This window comes from Lethenteron reissneri, chromosome 21 (genome assembly GCF_015708825.2).
Source record: "Lethenteron reissneri isolate LAM-NWPU_2019-01 chromosome 21, ASM1570882v1, whole genome shotgun sequence".
In the NCBI taxonomy this organism is placed as follows: Eukaryota; Metazoa; Chordata; class Hyperoartia; order Petromyzontiformes; family Petromyzontidae; genus Lethenteron; species Lethenteron reissneri.
The window spans coordinates 4,084,749-4,109,342 of record NC_083799.1 but is presented as its reverse complement, the minus strand read 5'-3'; the positions used below and the strand labels follow the sequence as shown (position 1 = coordinate 4,109,342).

At 43.9% G+C, this 24,594-nt stretch overlaps 1 protein-coding gene across 2 annotated transcripts; it reads left to right on the top strand.

Annotated features, from left to right (window-relative positions):
- Nucleotides 1-294: 294 nt before the first annotated feature.
- On the top strand, nucleotides 295-17,177 carry LOC133345078 (ubiquitin-conjugating enzyme E2 E2-like). Of its 2 annotated transcripts, none has more exons than XM_061555531.1 (6): nucleotides 295-438; nucleotides 3,833-4,006; nucleotides 8,164-8,214; nucleotides 12,788-12,920; nucleotides 13,895-14,042; nucleotides 14,179-17,177. In XM_061555531.1, exons 2-6 carry the CDS (start codon nucleotides 3,837-3,839, stop codon nucleotides 14,274-14,276), a joined length of 600 nt encoding a protein of 199 aa, XP_061411515.1. In that variant the 5' UTR covers nucleotides 295-438; nucleotides 3,833-3,836; the 3' UTR covers nucleotides 14,277-17,177. The 2 variants fall into 2 exon arrangements, with proteins under 2 accessions (XP_061411515.1, XP_061411516.1); XM_061555532.1 differs by lacking the exon at nucleotides 295-438 and adding an exon at nucleotides 465-584.
- The last annotated feature ends 7,417 nt before the right edge of the window (nucleotides 17,178-24,594 follow it).

The following is a 24,594-nucleotide window of genomic DNA, read 5'->3' as shown; positions in this document are numbered from 1 at the left end:
GTTTGGGCAGGCGCTTTACCAATAAGCTGAATGAAAGTGATCATTCGAGTTGGGGTTTTGGCCAGCCTCGAGTGGTGACCACGCTGATCGGAGCAAAGCGTCAGTGACGAGGAAGATGAAGAGGACAATGAGGGGGGAGGAGTGGCCGTGGCAGGGGGAGGAGCACCAGCAGCAGGAGGAGCAGGAGGAGGGTGCGGCTCGGGGACGGGGGGGAGGCCACTGCACGGACGGGGTCCTCGGTTCATTACAGCGACACGGCCCTGCCCACTCACCCACTGCCCACCCACCCACCCACTGCCCCCACCCCTCCCGACTGCCCCCAGCGCCCCGCGTCCAGCGTCTCCCCCCCGGGCCGAGCAGAGACCCCCCCCCCCGCCACCCCCCGAGGCCACCACGACCGGGGCGACGGCAGGAGGCGCACGGCGGCCGGGCAGGCGGGTCGGTCCATCCCACCCCACCCGCCCTCCTACTTCTACTCCTCCTCCTCCTGCTGCCGCTGCTGCTTATCATCTCTCCCTCCTCTTTCTCACCATCATCCTTCAATCTCCTCGCCTGCTCGCAGCTCCCTCCTCCCCGTCGTGGAGGTTTGGGGCCGTTGTTTGCTGCTGTTTTGTGTTGAGTGAGAGACGTCGTGGGGGGGGGGGGAGGTGTGCGGGGCCTTAGCCGGCCGACGAGGAAGGCGACGGCGGCGGTGGTTCTGTGATGGACCCCCCCCCCCCCCGTCGTCGTCGTCGTGTGTATCCCCGACACCCAAACCCAACCCCCCCGGTGGTCACTGTGTTTGTCTCTTCTCGCTTTCGTGCGGTGTGCGACATGCGTCGTCGTTGTCAGTCACGAGTGTGGAGGAGTAAAGGGCCCGGGGTTGGACGTGGGTGGTGGAGGTGGTGGTGGTGGAGGTGGTGGGGGGAGAGAGAGAATGGCAACAAGTTGCGAGCGACCGATGCTTTCACTTTCGTGGCCGCGATCCCGCAAGGGCCCAGGATGGTGGAAGGTGGTCGTGGGGGGGGGGGAGATGGTGAAGGTGGAGTAGAGGTGGTAGTGGTGGTGGTGGTGAGCGCGGTGGAGGTCGAAGGAGAATGTGAATTCTTGTTGTTGAGAACCTCTTCCTGTTTAGAAGCTTCGTGATGGATACTGCGGGGGAGTTGGAGGCGGTCACCCTCCAGCGACAACGGAGGGAAGATGAGTGACGCTCACAACAACGAGCAGAGCGTCGTGCGGATAAAGCGAAGAGAGTTGGCTGAGAGGGGAGCACAGTTTGTGCATCTGCCGGTCATCTCAGTCAGTGAATTCAATGGAAGCTTGTGACCTGCGTCTCTCTCGTGACCTGACAGCGGGGCCTTTGACACCTCACTTGGCCTCGGTGCACCGAGCATGACACAAGCGGCGTGGCGAACGACGATTATGTTATGGTGGTTGAGGAGGTGATGGTTATGGTGGAGGTGGGGAGCAGGTGGTAAAGGAGGTAGCAAGGGTGGTGGAAGAGGAAGGGTGAGTGAGAAGGTGTAGCGAGTTTAAAGAGGTCGTAAGGTTAAGGTGGAGGAAGATAGTGGTTCCGGTGAAAGTGGTGGTGGTGGTGAGGCTGAAGATGGACGAGTTGGTGAAAGAGGAGGGTGGAAGAGGTTTTTAGAGTTTGGGTAGAGGTGGTGAAAGAGGTTGGGTTATGGTGGCGAGTTGTTAACTACCTCGCCTGGTATTCAGGGTTCGATCTCGACCCTGACGTCTGTATATTTGGAGTTTGCATGTTTTCCCCGTGGTCGCATGGATTTTCCTCTGGGTTTTCCCTTCACATTTAGAAACATACGTTTTGAGAATTTTGCTGATATACATGTCCACGTGATAAGCCACTTCGTTGAGCTTCTGAAAATTAGCTATATAGCTCGATGGGCCTTACCCGGTAAAATAAATAAGAAATAGTTTTGTTTCGTTGTTTAAATAGTTGTTGGGGTGAACGTGGTCGATGGAGATGATGGTTTCCAGGATGTGGTGGTGGTGATGCTGCTGGAAGGCGTTTATGTAGAGGGGGTCGAACTGCTCTTCATAAATATACTTCTTTAACTTATTTATCCAGGAAAACTACATTTACGCAGGACATTCCTGCATATTTTTATTTTAAGATGTTAGCCAATTCATGAGTGTATATGAACATGGAATGAAACCAACGCACCCTAAGAAAACTGTTGATAAATGTACTTATGAGGGAGCAACATTATCCCCATACAGATGGAAACATGACAATTCGTCCACTTGCTGTACTTCTATCTGGCAACCCAGGGTATAGCACCCCGACCCTGACGGGAAGGGAGTCTCACAACATTTGTGTGATCCATCAACCCTCACCTCCAAAGTGTTGTATTACAAGCATGGACCACTACTTCCTGGCTAACAGTGATGACGGTGCCACTGGAAGTTAAGGTGAAGGAGGTGGTGGTGGCAGAGATATGAAAGGAGGTATTTATGGTAGTGGATGGCAGCAGTGAAAATGAAGGTAGGACTTGTGAAGGTGGTAGTGGTGATGCTGGTCCTTACAGTTCCTAATTGAGCCTGGTTATTTTGTGAAAAGGTCTAGTGATTTTTGGTTTAACAACTGGACCTTTTTTACAGTCAATCCATTTACACAAAATGTAAATACCACAATCTGAGTGATGCTTCAATCCTATTCAAGAAAGGGTGAACACATTGACTTGAATTGATGATCCATTCACTCATTTTCGCATGTGCATTACTTGTTCGCGAAGATCAGTCAGAACAAAATGCTGTAATAGAAAAGGCTTCTCTACTATCCACTGCATACTGTCAGATTTTGGAACAGACTAATGAATACAAAACTACACTATGCCTAGCCTTTGTAGACTTTGATAGGCATTTGACTCTGGAAATTAATGCATTCATCCAAGCTCTGCCAAATGGAGATCTAAATAAATAAGTAAAAGAGAAAATACAAATAATTTACAAGAATGACAAAGGTGACAACATGCATATTAGAAGGGGAGTCAGGACAAGTATACATGCTTTTGCCAAAGTTATTCACGGTGACATTACAGGATGTTTTCCAAAAATTACACCAGAGTACGAAAAGCATAAACATAAATGGAGATTTTATTTATCATTTTATATTGTAATTATCATTTAAAAGCAGTTGGACTAGATAAATATGAGCAAAACAAAAGTAAAAATGATTAAACAAAATCCATGTAGAAGATCAGGTTGGAGTGCTTCTGGACAGCTGAGCTTATTGAAAAACAACAAAGCACTCTTGTAAAAGAATAATACTTCACAAATGTATATTAACTTTTTTAAATTGGCTTATAAATATTAACATTGACATCGAAAATAAAAATAAAACATCTGAAGTGTGCAAAGTAATATGGGGAGGTGCATGTTTGGAATTATACTGAGAGAAAAATAGGAACACATGGATGAGAGCACATGCAAGTTAGAGACATAATTTTTACGGTGAATAAAAGTAAGGGCTTGGGCCAGACACATTGTTAAAAGGGGATCATGACCAGTTGTCAAGACTAATAACACAGTAAGTGGCAGCCAAAGGAGAGAATACGCCTGAAAGGACATCTCATGTTTAAAAAAATGTTGGTGGTGGTAGCAATGGTGCTTCTGACTGATATTTAATGGTTGTAGTATTCTGGGATTCCAGCCAAATGAACAACTGCAATGTTCCTTTTCTTACACCTTAAATGTTAGGTGCATATCCTTTATAACACCACTGACTCACATAAAGCATAAAGGACTGCAGCTTATTGCATTTGCTGTGCCGCTTAGAGGTGTGATGTTACATTAAATGCATTCACCTCACCTTTTTATTCTTGTGTTCCAGGAGAATGGCAAGTGAAGGTACTCTCCCTACCCAAAGCCCTGAGGGCAGTAGTGGTGATGCAAGGCTCTCAGGACATCAGCCACAACAGCAGCAACAGCAGCAGGAATCTGGTAAGAAGAAAGAAGCTAAAACGTCTGCAAAGACGGCCGCCAAGCTTTCCACAAGTGCTAAAAGGTGAGCTCAACCCAAAACAGCCGTTTCGTCCTTGACATCTTGTACAGATAAGATTCCATTGGCCATAAACTATCTGCAAGGTTATTACTAATAACAGTGTGTTGGAGTCACATGTGCGTGTCATGCACCATATTCAGGGATAACATTTTCCCTTTCTATGTGAATAGTCAGTGTGCTGATTCTCCAAAAATGTGTGCCTTATCGAGTGTCCTTCAGTTCATTTGCACTGCAGAATTTAATGTAATGCTGCGTAACTGGTCATATGTGACTAAATGGATTCCCTTGTGTTAAGTCATACCTGTGGACACCCGTGGAATTTGAGAGCTCTTTTCGGCCTCCCGATTGCCTATTGTAAACCTCAACCAGCAACCTTGGGTGATCAGCACACAACCACTAAACATGGAAGCACGAGCTGTCTCATGTCATCCCTTGCTCACATCGACTTATAATTTCACTGAATGTTGTTTATTTTCAATTAAATGATTGCAGTTTTCTGGCACTGGCTCATAAGATTGCATAATAAAAAATGTAAAATTCTTCATATATATCACACCGTTTGTAATACACTCACTATGAAATTTGTAAATAGCTGAAATAATTGAATAAACATTTTCCATTAACATTTTTCACGTTTGTAAAATACACTTGGTTGAATTTAGCACAGTGTGTGGATGATGGCACTAGTTTGAATGACCAAAATCTGCTTCCTGATAGACTTGGAAAAATAAAACATATGACTGTATTGAATAAGGTTATACGCATGGATCAACAAAGCAATTTATGGGTATAGAGTTCGGCATCATATTTTTAAAATAAGTGCAAATAATGAAGGTTTTAGTAGATGGATTGCATGAATTTAAGTTCTGTATATCTGCCAATACCTTAATAACTTGAATTCCTGAAATCCTGATGAAATATGCTAGCATGTGTGAAATTGGCACATGGACTCAGAGTTTGTTCCTTAACTTGTAAGTATCTTTTATTCATGTTTGTGTTGGCACAGTAGTGCCCATTAGCACCATATAAAGAATAGAGAACTTGGTTTCAGAATATTAACAAAACAATTAAGGTACACACAGAGAATATGAAATGGGGTTGACACCAGCACAAACACATTACAGATTACAGTGCAATGGAAACCTGTCTAACACGCATGTTTCAATAAACTGTTTCAATTAACTCTACAACCTTGGGGTCTTCCTAAACTCTGATACCCCTGTAAGAGAAGAAGAAAAAAAGTGGATGGGGGGAGTGCCTAAATGCCCTAATGAATGCTGTTAAGAATAAATGCCCACTGGAGGAGAAGTCGTGAAGGGGTTCTAGAGTATTGTATATTTCTTCAGTGGTGAAGAATAATTGTAGATTAAGAGCATATTTAACATTCACTTGTAGATGAGACAAGTGGCTTAAAATCCCTTTCAAAGATGGTTTTGTGTGTTATCTTTGTTTGCATTCTGGCATATGTGTTTGTATAAACACATGTACAATATGTATTATGTGAGTATTTTATACATGTAGTGCAGGGATACATTGTGCATTAATAAGTATATATATCCATTTCTACATATAATATATGTGAGTATGTGTATTACAGTGGTTAGCGCATTGCGCTACAAACTCGTTGGCTCGAGTTCGATTTCCGCTCATGGCCAACACCAGTAATGATTATCGGAACTGGTCTTGGGCCTCCCCTAGGTCGACTCAACCTCAAATGAGTACCAAGTGCGATGTGCAAAACATCGCCACTGGGGAGACAAAGGCAGTTGGGCATGGTGCTGGCCACCCACCCCCTCGTGTATCATGCCTGCCGTCATCGGTGGTTGCTAACAGTTCTTGCCCTAACAGTATTTGTCTTTGTCTCAGAGTAGTGCAGTAGTTAGCTCAGTGTGCTACAAACCCAGCAACCCGAGTTCCATGCCTGTTCACAGCCAACACCAGTGACTATTATCTGAACCAGGTCGACTCAGCCTCAAATGAGTACCTGGTGTGGTGTGTAAGCATCGCCACTAGGGAGACAAAGGTGGTAAGCGTGGTGTTGGCCATCCACCCCCTGCATGTTTCTTGCCAGTCTTCATAGGTGCTCTCTACATCTCTAAAAGTCTGTTAAGTATGTAAGGGGAATCTTTGTTTCGTCTCAGAGTATGAGTGTGTCCCAGGGCACTCTTGCAAATGAGACTCCTAGACCCATGTTCTCACCTGGTTAAAAAAAATTAAATGTACTTCATATGTGCTCATGCAAATTTGGAAGTTTATTATTTAAGGTTGTGAATGAATATCAAGTTTTATTGGAAAACTGACACCAAAATATACATTCTTGTGGAACACTTTACATTATTATTTTACACACATTAATATGAAATGTGCTTTCTGATGAACATAATTAAATAAAATACCAACAAAAGCTGACATAATAACCTATTTAAACAGCTCAGATGCATAAAACACTACAATAACGTCACAAATGTATTATGGCTATATGTGATAGTAGAGACGTGTTATTGTGTTATATAATTAGCACTGATTAATTATAGACAGCAGCAGCTATCAATGTGCCATTAAACTAAAAACTGGCAACACATTAGCAATATTAATATTTGACGTATCCAAATTCTAGTCATCAGTTTATTATTTTCTAAAAAGTATTAAACATACTGTAATGCTGTCCTAAAAATATATTAAACTTTGTTGTGTAGTAGTAAAATTGTTAATCTAAAGAATGTTAATGATAATAGATATGCATTTAACCCACACACAGCATGTATACACGACAAAATATATTTCTTAAATCCTGCACTTTCGATTATCATGGTTGAATATTTTTCAAATCTTTGATTGCACATTCTTCCTAAACACTTTCCTATTGAGTGACCTTGGGTTATTGGGTGGGATTGTTTTTAGCCTAGCACGTGGTGGGGTAGATGCTTAGGGCAATATTTGGCCGTACGAAAGTCTGTATTTACAAGAGAATACAGCACTGCATTTGTTAATGTATGAAAATTATTTCTTTATTATTAATTGAAAACTTTTTATTTAGGACTGCTTTTTTGTGTATCCTGTTGTCCCCTCCCCTGCATCTCCGATTAGCACAGTTGGCTAAGTAAAGTGCAAAGAAGTTCCAACATACATATATAATGCTGATTTCTGTCTCACTCATGTAGAACTTCAATAGGTACAGGATTTTTCTCCAAGTCCTCTGGTTATTCCCTCCACATATAAAAACATGCAATTTAGACAATTTGGCTGCTATACATTTCAACATAAATGCTGGTTTCTGTCTCACTCAAGAAGAACTTCAATAGGAACAGGATTTTTATCCGGGTCCTACCATTTCCCCCTCCACATATGTAAAAACATGCGTTTTAAAGTATTTGGCTGTAATACATATCAACATAAGTGACTTCATTTAGCTATCATTTTTGGCCAAGTCGCTTTTGAAAAATAACTGTATACCTCAGTGGGCCTTACCTGGTAAAATAAAAATAGTAGTTTGTAGCAATTGAAGTTGTTGGAATTTCTTTATCTCACTTTTAAATAAAGCTTAGATAACTGTCATCTCATGGATACAGCGACCCTGCACACTTGCCACTCACGCCTCCCCTATCAATCCAAATAATCGCTGGATGCCTAACTGCTGCCCCCTCATCCTTCCAGAATGCTCAGTACATGCTTTTAAAACCAATTGCTTGCATGTGGTTATAGGTAGGTATAAAATTGTGATGTTAGGTGTTAATCAGCATACAAAACTTAGTATTTTGAGATGTACCACAAAGTGAAGAAATATATTTGTAACCCCAAAGTATGCTTGAGTGTATGTTTTAAAGAAGATTTTAATTAAATAATATTCTGAAATTGAGTACTTGGACTGAGGTGCACTCATTTTGGTTTTGATTAAATGTGTCACATTTGGCCTCTTCAGAGATTGACATTTGTCTTATGCATTGTTTTTACAATGTGCTTTTTTAGAACGTTCCCAAGCAGGATACGTTTTTAGAAATGACGTGTACATTTTTTATACATTCTGTGGATTTTAAAAAAGAATTGTAAATTCAATAATTGAAGTTTCTTTCAACAAAATAGTGAATTGGTAAACCAATAATCATGTATGTGTATGTACATTGTGAGTGTACTTTATAATTACACGTTTATTTTCTTCTTAGAATTCAGAAGGAGCTTGCAGAGATCACCCTGGATCCACCACCTAACTGCAGGTAACCTAGCACCCCTCACTCTATGTGATGAAGTACTTATTAATGTATGCATTGCAAGGCTGTTGTGTCCCAAGTCATGGCATTCCACAGACCTGTTAAATGGTCAGTATTCACTTTGGTGGGATATGTTAATAATTTATCCGTTTATTTTTTGGCCTTGATGCATAAATTGTTTCAGTTAGGCTGCGTGCTAAAAGCATTGAGTATTAAATATGGTTTACATTTTCATTTAAAATATTTATTGCATACAGCATAATGATCCCTAAATTAATTTCCACAGAGTAAAACAAATATACTTATGTGTGCCAGTAAATGTCAACGAATATGAGGAGCTTCATGTGTAAAATTTCTAGTTGATTGGATGAAAGCCTAACTATAACAATAGTATGTGTGTAGCCAATGCTCTTGCTGTTATTATCATTACCACCAAAAAACATGGTTAATCCACTGCTTGATGAAGGCCTGAGAAATCCACCACACAATCCTGTGATGTACTAATCCACCTTACCACCTGCACACGCTCTGATTTCATTGTTCCATCTCTTCGGTGGACATCCTCATGGATGCATTCCATTTCTTGGCTGCTACGCCATAATTATTTTTGATTATTAGCCATAATCCCTGAGAGCAATGTGTTCTAATAATTTTAAAGAATTCTCTTCGTTCAATCAGCAGTTTTGCATAAGTCGCTTTTCATGTCTCCTCAATGTCTTATTTCAATCAGTTTGCCCTCTTTACTTTCTAACCTTACCTCCTTTCAAACCACTAATTATGAATGTTGTGAATTAATCAAATAAAATTGTGACACGATAAATTTTTGATCTTTAAGTTTTTGAATCTGTTGCTTAGAGGCAATGGCGGAGCCAGGATTTTCAGGTAGGGGGGGCAAACCCTGCAGCAATGAAAAATGATAGGAGTTGTTAGGAAGTAAGGACTTGTCCCTTGCTTTTTATTCGACGCGTGTGCGGCAATGGCGCAGCCATCGATCGAGGGTCAAATTCGAACCGTGTGTGATCGGCATCGCGCTCGCTGAAGGTATGCCTTCAGGGAAGTCGTGTACTGTATACGCAACTGCACACAATTCTGTGAGTCACTTATAACTGCTTTGCTGTTACCTATTGCCAATTATGGACTCGGACTAGTGTCCTATCATCTCATACACAGTGGCAGTGGGGGTCGCAAAATGCCGATTTATTACTAATAAACCCCAATGATCCGATCGAAATTAGGGATTTCAATCGGATCATTGGGGGGGCATGTGCCACCCCCCCCCCCCCCAATGGCGCCGCCAGTGCTTAGAGGTATCCTAAAATAATGTATTTAATATGAACACATTCCTGTCTGTCATATCAATAATATTTTGCCTTAATTGAATATGTTAAAAGTGCAATGTGAAATCCAGGACCAATCAAGTGAATATTAGCACATTATTGGAATGGTTTTATATGTAGAGTGTATATAATTGGGATCATTTATGCACATTTGTGAGATCTCTCTCACACTTCATATGGCTATAACAATAGTAGAACTATTGTAAGTTTCTCAGATGATTGTTCAGAAATGTTTGCCACCGAATGATGGTCAATTGTAGACATAATCAATGAACTTACCAAAAAATAGGTGTCTAATGTTGGCTTCGGTGGTGAACACACCTTTTGCATTTGAGTTTTTAACCATCTATTATTGCTGAATGACATTCACTGTAGCCCTCAAGTCATTCAAAGAAAAAATAGATGAAGGTCAGTCAATTGGATTCATCGAAACAGATGCAGTGGCCACCGCACTGCAATTGTCTTGAGCCATGTGTGTGTGTAATCACCACAATTTTTTCTCCAAAAGACTCACCTGTTTTTATTTGTACCATGTGCTCCCTTTCTATTTTGCTGCGATATGTTTATTCAAAAAGCCGAATAACAGCTTTCTGCAGAGTGGGTTGAAACTAGAGGGTTGTAACTAGAATAAAATAATTTTTTACGCATTGAATGAAAAAATTGTGTTTATCAGTTTGCCGTATTAATGTCGAGCAACAAACATAATATGTTTACCTTTTAACAAAGACATTAAGGGAGCTGCTATGGGGTAATGGTTATCACACTGGACTTGCATCCAGAGGTCGCGGGTTACATTCCATGTCCTGGCATGGCAGTTGAAACTACGATGAAAGTTTATTAAATCCCCCCCCACCCCTGTCCACCCAGCAGTATAAACGGGTATGCCACACATAGTCGATCTGTATGTCACATATGGTAGGGTAAAACGTGGGTACTCCCACCTCATTTCAGAATCAGAATCTTAATTCAGACTGGATGCCTGCTCAGCTTGAAAGAATGATTAAATATCCTCTCTTTTGGAGGCTTGTTCGCCAGCAGTGGCGTGAGCAAGCAATGGCAGGGTGGCACCTTTTTTAACTGAGAAATGAGGATAAATGTATTCAGGCCACCATTCGGTTTACGCATGCCCGTCAGTGAATGCATGTCTATCATTACACAGTAAACCGTTATCGGTCCCTGACTTTTGAAAACGGTAGTCGATTCTGAACATGATTTACTGGTTACCGTTTAACAACCTTAATTGTAAGCATGTATATTTATACATTAAAGGAAAGATGACATTACGATTATGGATATTTCCTCAACCCATTCACTCTGTAGGTTCTTCATTTTAGGTATCTGCATCCTCACTTCACAGAAACACAGGATTGGCTAATGGTTATTAAATATTTTTAAACATTGCAACATCTATGAACACTACGTGAAATCTGTTTTAATTTTGTGACCACAATGAAGCCCTTTTTGCCAAGCTTTGGATTAACATGTGGATGTAATTTTGAGTAAACCGTTTAAAATTTTGTGTAATTGGTTTTCGGTCAGAGTGGCCTTTAAAAAGCTAGAGTAGTGGCGTGTGAGTTATCTGCAGAATAAATAGCACATCATAAGGCCAGTGCTTGAAACCCTCCGCTCAGCAACACGATGCTGGTAACATGTGTAACCACATGTAGTCTAGGTTCGGACTGTCTCCCATGTAAGAAGCAATAAAAAACGATTCAAGTGAATGATGGCTGAACATTCATCCATCGAAGTGACAGTTGAATACAGAGAAAATATATAAATTATATTGATCAATAAGGCTTTCTGCTGTGTGTTTTATTCGCCAAACAATCTGTTTAATTGAACACCATCCATGCCAACAGGATGTACTTTTAATGCAATGTACTTTGCTCTCTTTTATTAGTTGGGTAACCTAATGCAGTACGTGTGGTCTACATTTTAATCATTGTGGCTTGTTTTTGGAGTGTATATTTCAATGATATTTAATTTGTGTCCGTGGAACTCACTATATATGTAAATTAGAGATATCATGTTGACTGTTCACCAAAAATTTACTTGGACAGGACACATAACTGGGATGGGCGAATAGCATATGGACAATACTGGTTATAGAAGGGTAACCAAAGGAGGGCACACGACAGATAATATAATCAACACGGAAATGGACTAATCAGATCAGCTCATGCACAGGAGAGATATGGGCTATGGCTAAGCCAAGTGAATGTGTAACTAAAATCCATCATTAACTTAATTGTGAATAGCAACATTAGCCTACATGAAAGGCATTCATCCTTTTATATTTTATAGCTTAGTGATAAGGGATATTAATGTTTAGTATATTCAGATCCTCATTGATGATAATGAGTGAGGCTGGGGAATATACCCTCAGTGTGTTGGGATAATTTCCACTGACAAATTAATATTGAGGTTTATTATGATAAAAGTGTTTACTTTACTGTTGCTGATAAAATTATAGCACTCATTCTACAAGAGGATGGGTAATCACCCCTATTTTTTAAAACACTATTTTAAGGATATGATGTGCTTTTTTCTGTGTATTTGAAATGTCAAATTGTAGTTTTCATTAATATACTGTACCTCGCTTGTTATCATCATTGACTTATCTATGGAGTTTTGTGTGTAAATGGTCCTTGTGGGTTTTCCCTGGGCTCTTCCGGTTTCCTCCCACACGCACAAGGCTGTTGAAAAAAAATGTGCAGACATACCAAGCAGGACCCTCGTGAAAATGTGTTGAGGCTTAGTGAGGCTTCCCCTGGCTAAACTCGTCACTGCCTTGACGTGACAAAGAAGCTCGTGAACCCTGTCGACCTGAGTAGCTGAATTGGATAGGTGCTGCATAGCAGTCGGGTACTCGACAGGTGAAACAAAATGTGTTCCCTTCATCAATCCTCTCTGACCAGCATGGTGAAGCATAGTCAAACAACCCTCCTATAACCGACACATCTCAATCATGATGATTACCTATGAAGCTCTTCACCGCATAATTTGATTAATTTGTATATGATATAAATGAGTACTCATTTTGTCTTTCTTTGAAGTGTGTTTTAATTATGATATAGTTTTTTTTCTTCCCACGAATAGAACAATTACACTTTTTCTCGCACTGAATCCAAATTCATCCATACAAATTATTGACAGTAAGTGCCGCGTAAAGTGGTTACCATGATGTGATAATTAACAGCATCAGCAGGTTGGTGAATTATCCACATTGCACTCTCTCTCAGTGCTGCACCCAAAGGGGACAACCTGTACGAGTGGCGATCCACAATCCTTGGGCCCCCGGGCTCCGTCTATGAAGGAGGAGTGTTTTTTTTGGACATCACATTTTCTTCTGACTACCCGTTTAAACCACCGAAGGTAACCTGCACAGTGTGCAGCACAACAATGCAATCTGCTCCCTGATCATATAAATTTCTCTGAAAAATGTATCGCAGTTTTAAGAAGAGGTTGACAACACACCTTATGCAAACCTTGTACAATGCTTAGTATATCTTAAGTATACGACATCATTAAACATGAGTTGTACTGTACCATCTGTTATTTTAGCACACACTCCAGTGCATACATTGTGATTAATTTTCTTGGAAACTATTTTGTAATTCTGTGTTCCTTTGTGCTACTAGGAATTCCATTGGAACTTTGAGACATGTATACTTGTGTAAAGTACAATATCAAGTAAATAAATAATGATAGTGATCAAAATTATGCTATTAACACTGCTGAATCCTTTAACATATATTGTTTCCATCAGGTCCAAAGTATTGTCCTGCAGGCCATATATGTTTTCACCATTTTCCATGCTTGGATTCAATTTCTGAAAACATTTTTACGGCAATATTCTCCATTCTGTAGTTACAGTATTATCATTCTGCACAGAAATGTTTCGTGAACATACACTCGGTACTTAAAAAAAATTGTATTTTTAATTTCCATTACAGTCATTGCGATCTGTCATTTCATACTCCCAATGACCAACAGGGCATGGGGAGGCCTTAATCCAACAATGGGTGGCAAAGGACTGCGCGTAATTATTTTTTTTCAACTCAATAAATAATTATCGCATTCCTTAGATATGAATTATTTGTAAATTGTTACTTAAAAAAGTCAAGTCACAGTCTCTTACTGGTCAAATAAGCAAAAGGTGCTGCTTATCTCCTTTGGTGGCCCAGAGTCGACAGTGAAACTTCTAAATTTCTACAGTGGGAGCCATTCTATCAAGATAATTACATCTGAGGACTTCCTAAAAAGCAGTCCTATTACTCTCTTTATGTTAAGTACTTATTAACATGTTCAGGTAAAACACAATGTATTTCATGTTATGGTGAACCAAGGTTATTTTCAAGACTCGGATCTACCACTGCAACATCAACAGCCAGGGCCTCATCTGCCTTGACATCCTGAAAGATAACTGGAGCCCAGCCCTGACTGTTTCCAAGGTTTTGCTGTCCATTTGCTCCCTGCTGACCGACGCAAACCCTGGTGATTTGAAACAATTCACAGCCTCCACAATACAAACGCTTTTCGTAATATTGACAATAATTCACACATAACTGCAAATATTAATCTTCAGAGCTCACGAGAGATGTTTTAAAGTGTGTTGTTTTTTTCATTTCAGCTGATCCACTGGTTGGAAGCATCGCCACCCAGTACCTAACCAATCGCGTGGAACACGACCGAATAGCACGTCAGTGGACCAAGCGCTATGCCACGTAACTGCCTGGGCAGGAAATGGACAGCAGCTGATTGGCTGTGTCTGCATGTTCATCTTATAAGTTTAAATCACAGGAAAGGGTACTCACAATGCTGAAATATTCTGTAATTGTTGTTTGACCAACTTTTGTGGTTTACAGTGGAAGCTTCAATTTGTTCTCTATTACTAATTGTTGCATAGATTTATTTGTTCATATGTTTCTCGTTTTTGTGCTATCTGCTTTGTTTCTGGGTTTGAGGGATTGAGTGAAGGTTTTGTCGTTTTTCCTCAACATTTACTATCTCTATTAAAAACCAAATTCATATCACATTTCATACATCATGTTCATGGTAATTGGGCAATCAAAAGTAACAAAATAAAATGGATCGACACTTTGCATGATACATATGATTATTTAGATCCTATTGAATCTTCCATTCAACAAAATATATGGTGCTGGCATCACATGCCTGTCATCGCAGTGCTTTGCATATCTAATTGGTTTATAGCAGATCTCACGTTAAGATCATTCTAATTTCACATGTTACATTCATATTCAATTCGAGACATTATGTTTTACTTCTTAATTGGCTCCAAATTATACTTTGCTAAGTGATTGCAAATATGTTTTTCTTTCTAGATATCGTTTTACTGTCCTGGGGAGTGCCTTCAGTGGTATAAGAGGTAGGGTTGATACATTGTCTGTAATCGGTGCTTCAGACGATGCCTTGGATCAACCCTTTTCAGGTCATACCAATCGTTAATTTTCAGTGGTTAAAAAATGTATACCTAATCATTGCTGCCACGGTTCCTCAGTTTTCATTGTTAACATGGAATTGTTGTTTACCTCTTAAAATGTAACCAACTTTGAAGTGCTAAAATGACTTTAAGAAAAAAATAGTGTTGAATGGTGGTGAACACTGCCTGGACAGACTGTTAGCACCTTGATATCATCACACATAAGATGTGAGGCCCTGAAAGATATTGTATCAACGCTATTCACTAGGGGTGTTCATATCCCAGGGACTTTATAGGACTTCCTCCTCACCTGCTGTCTTAAACACTCTGTGTACACGAACTTAAACATTTAATCTACAAAATGTATTGGTGTAAAAAAAACTGTACTTGAAACATCTAACATTAGCTCCACAATTTGCCCTGCTTAAATTTCGACATTTGGTTTCTACCAATGTCACCGCTCAATTGTAACACATTTCCTCCTGACCTTCACAGAAACGTGCACTGCACTGCAAATGGAGATGTTGCACCCATTGTGTATATCATTTCAAATGTGACGAAATAACTAGCTCTCGTTTATGCAATGGGGAATGAAATGCATTTGTATCCCTAGAACTTGGCTTTGGTTGAATAATTGTTTCGTTTGTTTGTCAAGTTTATATATGGTATTAGTCCAGCTGGGCTCGCATTGGTTGAATAAGTGTGTTACTTATTTAATCAGATTTATTAAAAGTAGGGAGCCTAACAATCCAGTTGTTTTTTTATATTTCTACTTATTAACATGTGTATTTAAATGGTCATAAGTAGAATATAACAATGGCTAGACAGTCTAATGGTTAGCATGCACACTTATTGTTCCAGTGTGTATGGGTTCCACTCCAATCCCTGCAGCCAACAAATAATGTGGCCAGGATTTAACATAGCTTACTATATAAAGTGTACATTTAATAACTCTGGTATATTTCCCGACAATAGATGATTCTGTGTGGCATCATAGCCCAATTAAATTCAAGTCCAAGACAAGCCAATGTTGGTGACCCTGAGTAATTTGTGGCAATTCCACGTTCCTATGGCGAGGCATACATCTTCATAGGACAACCACTTGATATTCCATGATGTGGTACCTCACTAAAATTGTAGATATTTAATACCATGCAAATATTAACGGTCTCTTGATTCTTTTGTATTATCCCAGATTTACCTTGCAAGAGAGATGTTTCAACTTACTTGGTTTAAGTCCATTGAATTGACATTTGCATGAAAATAACACGAGCCAAGTCCTCATTAGGTAGTCTGGCTCAAGAATTACGAGCTTGATATTTGTTTGAAGTTAGAAAGATAATTGGTCTCGACAATAATTGTCGAGGTAATGTTTCATTACATGTATTTGGTTCGTGAAAATTTACGTAAAAACAATTTTGGAAAAAAATCTTTCATAACCATTGTTTGGGGATTTAAACTAAAAGGATACTTTTTTCGTATTTGTGTTGAAGAGCCTCCAAAAACACAATTTATAAAAAACAAATATAAGCTGGCAAAGTTGCTAAATGTGTTTACAATGTTTCCTATGAAAAACAGTACAATAGGTGGAGTAAACGCACTTGTTTGATTCATAACGGTCAATAGTGTCTGTTTTCAACTGAATCAAAGAACCAGGTATAAAGATTTTTCATTAAAAGGAAGTTTTTGCAATGCACATCACATTTGCTTTAAAATGGCATATATAGTAACGGTAATGCTATAACAAGTATATATAACGGTCCTTTACTATGAATGCTTCAGTGGATGTTTGTTTAAAAAAAACTGTAGAGAAATAAATCATTTGTGAAGCGCACAACTCAATGGAAGTGATGTATGGTGCGAGTTTCTATGGGTCAACGTCATTCATGTGCTTTCTGTTGTGCAAAGTAAAAGTATGCTGTAAACAGTAACTCTGTTATTTAGTCTTGTTACTGGATGCATTATGCTGATGGCAGCTTCACATAAAGTGTAATCTAGCTTGGGGTTCCCCAGTTGAACAATTGTGGTTGCGTGATTAGCTCTACACTGTCGCTACACTGATACTTTGGTGGTATGAAGCCTCTTGCCGTATATATCACTTTTAGCACATTACACTTCTGTTTTCTTTAATATGTATTACTATATTGTAAAGGTTGAAGCTGACAATAAAGTCTCGCCTAATTCAAGCACGTGGCTTGAGATTTTTTCATCTTAACAGTTTTCATCATCGGGAATGTTCTATCCATTATCCACTTCTGAATGAAGGCCTCTCCACGTATCCCATGTTTCCATGATGCCACTTCATGTTTCGCTCACGCACAAGCTAATCTCATCTCCATTGTGGTCAACCTTTTTGGCACAATCGCGCCTGACTGCCACTGCAATCAGTCCAAATAAACTTTTTAATAGTAACTATGTGGTGCCATGGCCTCGAAGCTACTCTGCAGGCGCCGCGATCCCCCATCCCTGACCAACACACTGAATACACACACATCGCACACACGTAGTGTCCTGACGTTGGGTCGCCAGGCAGTCTGGTTTTTTATCCAAGAATTCCTCTGGGGAATGTCCAATGATTTCCCGATGCCGTTTGGCTTGACCCAGCAGAACAGTTTACACCACAATGCCCCTGAATTGACTTAATAGTGTATGGGTGCAAACATATTACCAGGTCAGCTGTGATGAGTCATACATTCCTGAATACAGCATCGGGGGTTGGGGGGGGGCAGAGTGAAAAGCGTGCGAAAAGAAAACAATAGGTCAGGGGAGCTCTGCACGCAGCGAAGAAGCAAGCCTGGCATGTCACAGGTTGGCGCACGATTGGCCACGTGGTATCACGTCACCCAGGTCCTTTGAAGTTGGATATCAAAAGGTGAAACTGGGGAACGAAGGGAGATCTCGTCTCCTACATCTGGGCCGTGAAGATCTTGGTCAGTCCTCTTTTCACCACATCATCCGTGTGATGCCAGTGACTGCAACGACGAGGTACGAGCAATAGAGCATGGTCCCTTAGGGATGACGCGAACCAAGGGGGCCCAGTTACTCAGTCGGCGGGTGCCAGGCAATGGCAGATCATTGACGATCTCGCCGCCGAGAAGGTCCAGCGGTACTTGACCAGCACGGTGTGGCGGCAGCCAAATGTGAACTGCCCTCGTCCCCCATTTAATACCCTTGTCGAGCGTGTGTTAGAGATTCGCTCATGAGTGCGCACAGTTCCGAGGGTTAGGACGGGAGCGGACCATCGCAAGCATCCTTCCAGAGAAGGGAGAAGAGGAGGAGCTCGCCAGGGCCGTAAGAAGGGGGACAAGGGAGCCCCCGTGAACCTGCGAGGCCACCTCGGGATGTGTGGTAGGTTTACAGACCCAGGATAGGAGATGTTGCAGGGAATGTTACCCAATTACACGAGAATGTGACCAAGCTGTAGTCCACAGTGGAGGTAGTCCAGTCGGGAGGATTAGGCTCTACTATTGGGGGGCTAACCGGGCGATTGTCTCAACTGGAGACAGATTTCGACAGATGCGCATTGGGAGGGGGAGGGGGAATGGGCAAGGGGCCTCTTATGGAGCTACCGCCCTTCCCCGTGCGTGCTACCTGTGTGACCGATGGGGGCATCTCGTGCGAGACTGTCCCCAGATCGCCCGCACTAGGCAAAGCGCCAGGGTTAAACCCTAACGCCCCCTAGATAGTGGACCACCTAGGGGTGCAATTGACGCAGTCCCAGCACAAGTAGACAATAATAATGGCGAGCGAGTGACCTCCAAGCAGATACCTACAACAACACCTGAGAATGTGGCGACTGCGGGTAACTGGCTGTGGGAGCTATTGGCAGGGATCACGGGGGCCACGTCGCTGGTGGAAGGGCAGGTGAACGGGTGGCATACCCAGATTTTTCTGGACACGGGAGTGGTAGTCTCGCTCATGAGCGCAACACATTGCAGCATAGTCGGGGTCGACTTTGGCCGCCTACAGGCCCCGGACCGCGCGTTGTACACTGCAAGTGGACCTGGAATGGGCCTACTGAGGAGAATCACGTTTGAGGTCTGCCTCGGACACCAGGTGTGTAACCAGGAATATTAAGTGTTGAGTGTGTTATGCCACGAGTGCATTGCAGGTACTAACCTCCTGGAAAAGTTGGGGCTCAATGTGCAGCCCCACCAGCAATGCTCCACCATAGAGGGTAGCGGGGAAAGGATCCCGTTTCTGGAACGGGAGCTGGATCACCTTCACTTCGAGCCCGGGGCCGCCACCCTGGTGTCAGCCATTACCATTGGCCCCCTCGCTGAGATGTTGTTGCCGCTGGTGACGGCCCCCACCGACCCCTCTCACTGACAGGTGAGGTAATGTTAACTCCTCACCTGGAGTTGGTAGTACGGTACAGGATTGTGGCGTTGGCTACGTTGGTGAACGCTGATGGGAGCCAGCTGTTTCTGCGAGTCTTTAACCCCCACAGTACCCCAGAAAAGTTGCGACGGCGCACCCCAGTGGCAACAGTGCACCCACTACAGGCGCACCACTCAAACAACTCTGTGTTCGCCCTGTGGAAAGACGACCCTAGCCCCCCGAGGACAACCAGGACCGGGCGTGGCAGGTTGGCCCGACTCCCCGAGCTGAGGTTGTTCCCTTGCTCAACGCACTCCAGGTACGTGGGAGGAATTAACCAAGGTGGAGGCCGATCAGCTGCGGGAGTTGCTGTGGGAATACGCCAACGTATTTAGTGAGCATAATTCAGATGTTGGCTGGATGGACCTCGTCAAGCACCAAATTGACATAGGTGCGGCCCGATCCACTAAGTTCCTCGCTTACTGAGTGGGTGCGCCCGAGCGGGCCCAGATCAAGGAGGTGGTCGCGACTATGCGTTGCGATAACATAATCCAGCGCTCATCGAGCCCCTTGTCCACCCTGGTTGTGCTAGTGACAAAAAATGATGGATCGACATGTTTTCTGTCGATTATCAGAAACTGAACACGGTTACTCTCGACGGTGCCTTCCCCATCCCCCGCATCGATGACACTTTTGACAGCCTCACGGGGGCACGATATTTCTCCACCCTAGATCTGGCATCCAGGTATTGGCAGGTGGAAATGGCAGAGGAGGATTGGCCGAACACTGCATTGACCACCCCAATGGGACTGTTCGAGTTTCGTGTGCTTACATTCGGACTCACTAACGCACCCGCGACATTCCAGCGGTTGATGGAGTTGGTGATGCGAGGCTTGCAGTGGGAACAGTGTTTGATTTATCTGAATGACGTGATAGTGTTCAGTAAATCCCTGCCCGAACACTGATCCAGGTTGTGGGAGGTGTTCCAACGACTGCGAGCGGCCCATCTAAAGCTCAAACCACATTTCATCCTAGACATCGATGCCTGCAGCAGTCGGTTGGGAACAGGAGCCACGGGGGCAGATGACCCGGTGGCTGACACAGCTGAAGGAGTATAATCTGCAGATAATAAACGAGATGCAGACCGAGGTCCCGGGGGGCTGCCCAGCGGGCACGGACCCCACACCCATGGGCCTGGTGGGACACTCTGGCCAATCCAGCTGGATCCAAAAGGACATTGGCTGCGCATTTCCCGGCTTGGACAATGAGCAACTACTACAGGCACAGCAGCAGGACCTAGGCCTGGCAGATGTCGAGGCGGCCCTTCAGGGTCCCTGGAGTGGGTTGCACTCCCGGTTGTGTGTGAAGGATAGGGTGGTAAGGGAACTAGCCAAAGCCAGGCAGCCGGGGTGTATTTGTGTTCTCGCCCAGGTGGGACCCCAGCTGCTGTGGCTGGTGCACAACCACCTGCTCGGGGGCCATGACGGGGAACGGCGCACCCGGGAGACCTTTCATCGCCAATACCTTTGGCCGAAGACATGGCCAACTGGGTACAGGGCTGCCATGCTTTTTAACAGTGTGGGCAGAAACTGGCACGGTATCAGGTACCCTTGAGGCCATTCGACATCAGCCGAGCTAACCAGCTGGTCGGAGTCGACCTACAGAGGCTGGTCCCACGATCCCACTGAGGCAACCGATAAATACTCATGGCTGTGGAATATTTCACTCGTTACCCAGTGGCAGTGGCCATCCCAGATAAGACAGCCCTTGTGGCTTGTGGTCGCCTGGGCGTTTATTGAGCATTACGTGCTTAAACATGGGATTCCCGAATGAGTCATTACAGACCAGGGTAGTGAGTTCGAGGCAGAGTTATTTCAGGTGCTGTGCCGGGAGTTCGGAATCCAGAAGGACCGAACCACAGTGTACCACCCCCAGGCAAATGGTATGGTGGAGCGCATGAACCAGACCCTGGCCAGGAAGTTCCAGCGCATGGCAGCCACCAATCACCTGTATTGGGATGAACACCTCCCCTACACCCTGTTTGCCTAAAACACCATGGTACACACATCGACTCGGCATTCCCCCGCCGCAGCCAGAGGAGGGGAGCCAGCCCGTGGATTACCTGATGGAAACCCTGCGTGTGGCCCATTGCCGGGCCTACCAGCATGGGGAGGCCACCCACCAGCGGCAAGAGCAGGGCACCCGTCCCCATGTGGAGCCCCCCTTCTACTCGGCGGGCTCTAAGGTGTAGCTGCATACCCCGCGTGTGGGGCCCGGACAGGTGGGGAAACTAACCACCTACTGGCGAGGACTCTGGACCGTGGTGTGGCAGATCTTCCCCTGGACGGTGCTAATTCAAGGTGGGGGGAGGGGTCGGGAGACGGTGGTAAATATACGCCGATTGAAACCCTGGAAGGCGACCCCTTCCAGGAAGGTGCCTGCCTCTCGTGTGCCCTCCATACCTGACGGCTTCACTCCATACATGGGCCCCGCTAGGCCTGAGCCTCCAGCGGACCCCGGCCCAGCAAGGAGGCGGTGGGCACGGTGGCACCTAAACCCCTCCGCACCTGAGTTTGTTCCCCAGACAGGTGACGTTGGAGAGCAGGAGGAGCCTCTGGAATGGAGGCGGAGACCACCACCGGGGCCTCGTGAAGCTGAGCCATTAGCAATGAGAACTGGGCGGACCCTGCGGACTCCGCGGCGCTACCTGGTTGGAGCGACCCAGGCGAGGTGCTCCAGTCAGCCCGGGACGGGGACAGGCACCTCGGGGGGCTATGTGGTGCCACGGCCTCGAAGCCACTCTGCACGCGCCACGACCCCCCCCCCCCCTGACCCCACACTGAATACACACACATCTCACACACATAATGTCCTGACGTTGGGTCACCTGGCAGTCGGGTTTTAATCCAAGGATTGCTCTGGGGAATGTCCAACGGTTTCCCGATGCCAAGAGATTGGCTCGACCCAATAGGACAGTTTACATCGCAGTGCCCCTGAATTGGCTTGATAGTGTATGGGTGCAAACAGATTACCGAGTCAGCTGCGATGAGTCATACATTCCTAAATACAGCGTGGGGGGGGGGGGCAGAGTGAAAAGTGCGGGAAAAGAAAACAATATGTCGGGGGAGCTCAACGCATGCAGCGAAGAAGCAAGCCCGGCATAGCCACAGGTGGGCGCACGATTGGTCGCGCGGTATCACGTGACCCATGTCTTTTTTTAACTAAGGGGGATCTCGTCTCCTACATCTGGGTCGTGAAGATCTCAGTCAGTCCTCCTCTCTTGGCCACTCACAGCATCCGTGTGACGGCAGTGACTGCAGCGACGATATACGAGCAATACAGCGTGTCCTTTAGGGGCCGTCCATCGTCCATAAATGACTTAACGCGATTTTGGACGATTTTTTACACCCCCCCCCCCCCCTCGTCACATGGCGTCACAAAAAGTCAGACCCCCCTTCAAATATGACGTCACAAAGCCCTGCCCCCCCCCAAAATAAAACATGCTTCAAATCACTTTAAACTATTGTCATTGTAGTGCGTATTTAATGTGCCGCTGCACTCTGATGTTGTAGGATTTTTTTTTATCAAAAAGTCTATTTAATTAATTAACGTGTTGTCTATATTTATTTAAAGTTGCGCATTTTGATGTGACGTCACATCAACCGCCCCCCCCCCTCGTCACACATTGTCACAAATGTCTGACCCCCCCCCCCCAGGTGCGTGACGTCATTTATGGACGGCCCTTTAGGGATGGCGCTAACCAAGGGGGCCCAGTTACTCGGTCGGCGGGTGCCAGGCAAGGGCAGCCCGATGCGGTGGAGGAGGGAAAAGAATGGGCGGACGTTGTGCCCCACCTTCCCCATTAAGAGCGGCGGGGTGGACGTCGGGCCCCACAACTACAATGTCTCGGATTTGCATCTGTTTTCCGGTGTATGTGTCCCCTTTTCTGTCTCTCAATGTAAATTGTTTGTTTTCATGCTTCCTGGTATTCGGCTTTTATTTTTTTGGTTGGTATACATGTTTCTGATTTATTAGATCACAGCAGATAATATGCACTGACATTTTCTCTTCAGACACATTCGGATATACTTTTCATTATCAAATATTGGTTTCCAAAAGCACCCCAAACTTCTTCCGCTTACCTCTATATATAATTGTTATCCTAGTCCACCTTACTATTCATCATCAGCAGCCCTTAATCACTGCTGGATGAAGACCTCCCCATGCCATTGCCATCTCCCATCACCCTGTGAAGCCACAATCTATCTCCACACGTGCCGATATCATCCCTCCACTTCTACTGTTGTTGCCATTCACTCACCTATCTCGTCCATCTGCCATCGTTCCTCGAGTGATGTCATGCCGAAGCTTGCTTTTCTTACATCAATATGGTGGTACTACTGCAAAAATGTGGTTCTGCAAACCTGGAAAAGTGTCCAAGTTAAAATATTTCAAAAGCGTACATTTTATTTTAACAAAAAAAGTTTGTGGTTAAGTGGTACTCATTACCGAATGTTTCCCGCCTTACCAACTACAGCATGAGCGCCAGTTTTTTCTGTCACGCGAACTCGAGCTATGCAGATAAAATGCTTCGCGTATTATCGAGCATGTTTAAGAGACGTGTAATTATAGTTTTTCATGCATAAAAGCCCAGTACACAGCTTATGGCATAAATCAATTCAAAAGGAGAATTGTACTAGACTGCAATGTAGCTTTAGGCTTTAAAATAATGAAAGTGTTTGAAAGATGCATCAATTACATAATGCACTCGACCAACTCCGTACGAATGCTGCGTGAATGACGGGAGATTTTTCTCCTGAGATGGTAACAGAACGCTTGGCATATTCGAGAAGATGGAGGTTGTATTCTTTGAACACTGTATTCTGTTGAACTGCAGTTAAAGGTGAAAAAATTGTGTTGTAATTCAACGCAAACGTGATAACATGCTCTTTGAGCACACGCACAAAAACTCATTGTAATATTTCAAGCTACGTAATTTTATCATTTAGACTGGGTGACTTTATGGGGTCAATTGATTCCTACCTGATCCAAACCCGTTCACACACAATGGCCATTATCAACTGAAGGGGTTCTGTCCTCATGAATAAGATGTTTCAACGCGCTCCACTGCTACTCATATCGACTATCAAGGTTGAATAGCAGAGCGTGGACAATTAATTTGTTAAACCCCCATGGGGAACTAGTCAAGCCAAGAGCTGGATACGATTCACAAGTCAGAAGTGAGACAGCGCGAGTGAGTGTTGGGTGGACCATTGCCAATTC

What these genes read in the sequence shown, in the direction of transcription:
- LOC133345078 (XM_061555531.1), top strand. Translation starts at nt 3,837, where the DNA reads ATGGCAAGTGAAGGTACTCTCCCTACCCAAAGCCCTGAGGGCAGTAGT. An exon ending in CTTTCCACAAGTGCTAAAAG is followed by an intron (nt 4,007 to 8,163) that starts GTGAGCTCAACC and finishes TTTTCTTCTTAG; the next exon opens with AATTCAGAAGGAGCTTGCAG. An exon ending in GATCCACCACCTAACTGCAG is followed by an intron (nt 8,215 to 12,787) that starts GTAACCTAGCAC and finishes ACTCTCTCTCAG; the next exon opens with TGCTGCACCCAAAGGGGACA.